A 5,773-nucleotide genomic window follows, 5' to 3' on the forward strand; every position below is an offset into this window, starting at 1 on the left:
GATGTTATTGGTCACATACACATGGTTAGCAGATGTTATTGGTCACATACACATGGTTAGCAGATGTTATTGGTCACAACACATGGTTAGCAGATGTTATTGGTCACAAACACATGGTTAGCAGATGTTATTGGTCACATACACATGGTTAGCAGATGTTATTGGTCACATACACATGGTTAGCAGATGTTATTGGTCACATACACATGGTTAGCAGATGTTATTGGTCACATACACATGGTTAGCAGATGTTATTGGTCACATACACAGGGTTAGCAGATGTTATTGGTTACATACACATGGTTAGCAGATGTTATTGGTCACATACACATGGTTAGCAGATGTTAATTGGTCACATACACATGGTTAGCAGATGTTATTGGTCACACACACATGGTTAGTAGATGTTATTGGTCACATACACATGGTTAGCAGATGTTATTGGTCACATACACATGGTTAGCAGATGTTATTGGTCACATTCACATGGTTAGCAGATGTTATTGGTCACATACACATGGTTAGCAGATGTTATTGGTCACATACACATGGTTAGCAGATGTTATTGGTCACATACACATGGTTAGCAGATGTTATTGGTCACATACACATGCGTTTAGCAGATGTTATTGGTCACATACACATGCGTTTAGCAAATGTTATTGTTCACATACACATGCGTTTAGCAGATGTTATTGCGAGTGTAGAGAAATGCTTGTGCTTCTAGTTCCAACAGCGCAGCGATATCTAAACAAGTAATATCTAACCATTTCACAACAAATACCTAGTACACACTAATCTAAGTAAAGGAATGGAATAAGAATATATAGATATGTGGATGAGCTATGTCAAAGCTGAGACTGAAAACAGCTTCTATACCATCAGACTGTTAAACATTCACCGCTAGCCGGTCTCCTCCGAGTACCCTGCCCTGAACCATAGTCACTGTTTCTAGCCGGTCCTCCTCCGAGTACCCTGCCCTGAACCGTAGTCACTGTTTCTAGCCGGTCTCCTCTGAGTACCCTGCCCTGAACCGTAGTCACTGTTTCTAGCCGGTCTCCTCTGAGTACCCTGCCCTGAACCGTAGTCACTGTTTCTAGCCGGTCTCCTCCGAGTACCCTGCCCTGAACCGTAGTCACTGTTTCTAGCCGGTCTCCTCTGAGTACCCTGCCCTGAACCGTAGTCACTGTTTCTAGCCGGTCTCCTCCGAGTACCCTGCCCTGAACCGTAGTCACTGTTTCTAGCCGGTCTCCTCCGAGTACCCTGCCCTGAACCGTAGTCACTGTTTCTAGCCGGTCTCCTCCGAGTACCCTGCCCTGAACCGTAGTCACTGTTTCTAGCCGGTCTCCTCCGAGTACCCTGCCCTGAACCGTAGTCACTGTTTCTAGCCGGTCTCCTCCGAGTACCCTGCCCTGAACCGTAGTCACTGTTTCTAGCCGGTCTCCTCCGAGTACCCTGCCCTGAACCATAGTCACTGTTTCTAGCCGGTCTCCTCCGAGTACCCTGCCCTGAACCGTAGTCACTGTTTCTAGCCGGTCTCCTCCGAGTACCCTGCCCCTGAACCGTAGTCACTGTTTCTAGCCGGTCTCCTCTGAGTACCCTGCCCTGAACCGTAGTCACTGTTTCTAGCCGGTCTCCTCCGAGTACCCTGCCCTGAACCGTAGTCACTGTTTCTAGCCGGTCTCCTCCGAGTACCCTGCCCTGAACCGTAGTCACTGTTTCTAGCCGGTCTCCTCCGAGTACCCTGCCCTGAACCGTAGTCACTGTTTCTAGCCGGTCTCCTCCGAGTACCCTGCCCTGAACCGTAGTCACTGTTTTCTAGCCGGCTATCACCCGTTACTCTACCCTGCACCTTAGAAACTGCTTTGCCCTGTGTGTATAGAGTCATTGAACACAGGTCACTTTAGTAATGTTTACATACAGCTATACCTACTTCATATGAACTGTGTTCTAGTCTTAGACACCGTTTATATATAATGGTGTGTATCAACAGTATGGACAGTATATGACCTGTGTTCTAGTCTTAGACACCGTTTATATATCATGGTGTGTATCGACAGTATGGACAGTATATGACCTGTGTTCTAGTCTTAGACACCGTTTATATATAATGGTGTGTATCGACAGTATGGACAGTATATGACCTGTGTTCTAGTCTTAGACACCGTTTATATATAATGGTGTGTATCGACAGTATGGACAGTATATGACCTGTGTTCTAGTCTTAGACACCGTTTATATATAATGGTGTGTATCGACAGTATGGACAGTATATGACCTGTGTTGTAGTCTTAGACACCGTTTATATATAATGGGTGTGTATCGACAGTATGGACAGTATATGACCTGTGTTCTAGTCTTAGACACCATTTATATATAATGGTGTGTATCGACAGTATGGACAGTATATGACCTGTGTTCTAGTCTTAGACACCGTTTATATATAATGGTGTGTATCGACAGTATGGACAGTATATGACCTGTGTTCTAGTCTTAGACACCGTTTATATATAATGGTGTGTATCGACAGTATGGACAGTATATGACCTGTGTTGTAGTCTTAGACACCGTTATATATAATGGTGTGTATCGACAGTATGGACAGTATATGACCTGTGTTGTAGTCTTAGACACCGTTTATATATAATGGTGTGTATCGACAGTATGGACAGTATATGACCTGTGTTGTAGTCTTAGACACCGTTTATATATAATGGTGTGTATCGACAGTATGGACAGTATATGACCTGTGTTGTAGTCTTAGACACCGTTATATATAATGGTGTGGTATCGACAGTATGGACAGTATATGACCTGTGTTGTAGTCTTAGACACCGTTTATATATAATGGTGTGTATCGACAGTATGGACAGTATATGACCTGTGTTGTAGTCTTAGACACCGTTTATATATAATGGTGTGTATCGACAGTATGGACAGTATATGACCTGTGTTGTAGTCTTAGACACCGTTTATATATCATGGTGTGTATCGACAGTATGGACAGTATATGACCTGTGTTGTAGTCTTAGACACCGTTTATATATCATGGTGTGTATCGACAGTATGGACAGTATATGGACCTGTGTTGTAGTCTAGACACCGTTTATATATCATGGTGTTGTATCGACAGTATGGACAGTATATGACCTGTGTTGGTAGTCTTAGACACCGTTTATATATCATGGTGTGTATCGACAGTATGGCAGTATATGACCTGTGTTCTAGTCTTAGACACCGTTTATATATAATGGTGTGTATCGACAGTATGGACAGTATATGACCTGTGTTGTAGTCTTAGACACCGTTTTATATATCATGGTGTGTATCGACCAGTATGGACAGTATATGACCTGTGTTGTAGTCTTAGACACCGTTTATATATCATGGTGTGTATCGACAGTATGGACAGTATATGACCTGTGTTGTAGTCTTAGACACCGTTTATATATAATGGTGTGTATCGGACAGTATGGACAGTATATGACCTGTGTTGTAGTCTTAGACACCGTTTATATATCATGGTGTGTATCGACAGTATGGACAGTATATGACCTGTGTTGTAGTCTTAGGCACCGTTTATATATCATGGTGTGTATCGACAGTATGGACAGTATATGACCTGTGTTGTAGTCTTAGACACCGTTTATATATCATGGTGTGTATCGACAGTATGGACAGTATATGACCTGTGTTGTAGTCTTAGACACCGTTTATATATAATGGTGTGTATCGACAGTATGGACAGTATATGACCTGTGTTGTAGTCTTAGACACCGTTTATATATCATGGTGTGTATCGACAGTATGGACAGTATATGACCTGTGTTCTAGTCTTAGACACCGTTTATATATAATGGTGTGTATCGACAGTATGGACAGTATATGTACTGTGTTCTAGTCTTAGACACCGTTTATATATCATGGTGTGTATCGACAGTATGGACAGTATATGAATAGAAACGGTGTTTGATCTGCAGTGTGTTTCCAGCTCCAACAGTGCAGTGATAATACCTAGCAATACAAAACGACATCATCAAAACAGTAATCAAACAAAGAAATTAAATATATATTCAGGACCCTGTCATTGCTCAGTCGGACATTTTAGTCATTTCTTTCGTTTTACTTTGTGGATTAAGTGCCTATTGTTCTGTATAGCTTGGTATTACTGCGCTGTTGGAGCTAGAAACACAAGCATTAGGTATTACTGCACTGTTGGAGCTAGAAACACAAGCATTTCTCTGCACCTGTGATAACATCTGCTCATCTGTGTATGGACCAATACACTTAATTCGATTTCTGAGTCTGAGAGTAAACCTTTTTGTTGAAGTGAACGATTAGCTCATATGAGTTACGTACCGCGGGAGATATTGACGAGGGAGTGTGTGCAGCATCCATACAAGTCGCAGATCAACCAATGTGAGAATGTTCAGCCTAAGTATCACTGTTAATTCAATAAAGTCCGATGTTAACTAAAAAACTGTCTGATTGTTCTGGTCGTAATATTCTAAACTTAGCCTATAGAAGACAATAAACAGCAGATGTTCCGTTTCACTGTCAGCGCACTTTGTTAAGACGATGTATCATACCAACATGCTATTATTATTCTTTAATTAACCTACTTATTGAAACGGTTTTATATTATTCCTGCAACATGCACAGTTGAGAGAAGAGCTCGCACGTAAGCATTACATACTACCGTTTACATCCCAGTGGATCCTGTTGCATATGACAAATAAACTTAGATTTTAGTTGTGATTTCAACCCATTTATCCGATTTCCCGAGACCATTAGTCAACATTCAACCGGATTTAAATAGTTATAATGACTCATTATGAGCGCGTCTATCTAACAGAAACGTTATCATCTCACCTGGACCGTGAATGTTCTCCTCGCAGGAGTACCAGATCCCGGTGTGGAAACGGCGGAACAGAAAGCGATCGTCTCCGGTCTCCCAGCTGTAGTGGACCTTGCTCTTGTCTGTCTCGTTCAGTGCCGTTGTCGATGCAGTTGTGCCGCCGGTGCTTGCTGCAGTTGGGCTTGGGGACCCGCTGAGTGCCCTCGCACCAGTACGTCGTAATGAACGCGGTGGTGGAAAAAAACAGCGCGACCAGGTTGAGTCCAACCGAGAGCAGAGCGCGGCATTTCCGCGTGGTCTTCATAGTCTTCCGCGCACTTGGTGCGGAGAAACTGTTGCACAGCGGCGCTAAAAGTTCATAAATGACAGACGGCGGGGTTGAGTAATGGGAGAACGAAACAAAACATTGCCGAGGGAAGGGAAGGGATGGAGGCGTGCAGAGGAGAGGAGAGCGCACGAAACTATTCCCCTAGCAGTCTACTCCAACGGCACCCAGTCTGTAAACGGTGCTCAGAGAAGATAGACGCATCTGGGAGGGGTAGATGGTTTGGTTCCCCGTCATGTTATCGTCTTTCTATCTGCGTCGGACTGTGATATCTTTGGCTCGTGTCGAGGGAAAGACCCATGCCCAAGATGTGACACAGTGAAATGCTCAGCCAGGCTGATCAGCTTTAATAGTAAAACCCAGTCACTGCTGGCAGGGTGCGTGGCTGGCTCGGTGAGTGGTCTGTCTGTCTGTCTCTCTCTCTCTCTCTGTCCCCTCTCTATCTCCCTCTCTCTCTCTCCCTCTCCCTCTCCATCTCTCCCTCTCTCTCTCTCTCTCTCTCTCTCTCTCTCTCTCTCTCTCTCTCTCTCTCTCTCTCCATCTCTCTCTCTCTCTCTCTCTCCTCTCTCCATCTCTCCCTCTCTCCATCT

The 5,773-nt window shown here is 43.8% G+C and overlaps 1 protein-coding gene across 1 annotated transcript in view; it reads right to left on the bottom strand.

Moving 5' to 3' along the window:
* LOC109886828 (germ cell-specific gene 1-like protein) overlaps positions 1-5,546 on the bottom strand; it is a 46,458-nt gene extending 40,912 nt beyond the window's left edge. Inside the window, 2 exon segments of the mRNA XM_031820376.1 lie at positions 4,873-4,993; positions 4,995-5,546. Coding sequence (XP_031676236.1) covers positions 4,873-4,993; positions 4,995-5,162 — 289 coding nt within the window. The 5' untranslated portion in view covers positions 5,163-5,546.
* Positions 5,547-5,773: the final 227 nt, after the last annotated feature.

The sequence above is a fragment of the Oncorhynchus kisutch genome, unplaced genomic scaffold (genome assembly GCF_002021735.2).
Source record: "Oncorhynchus kisutch isolate 150728-3 unplaced genomic scaffold, Okis_V2 scaffold3306, whole genome shotgun sequence".
Lineage (NCBI taxonomy): Eukaryota > Metazoa > Chordata > Actinopteri > Salmoniformes > Salmonidae > Oncorhynchus > Oncorhynchus kisutch.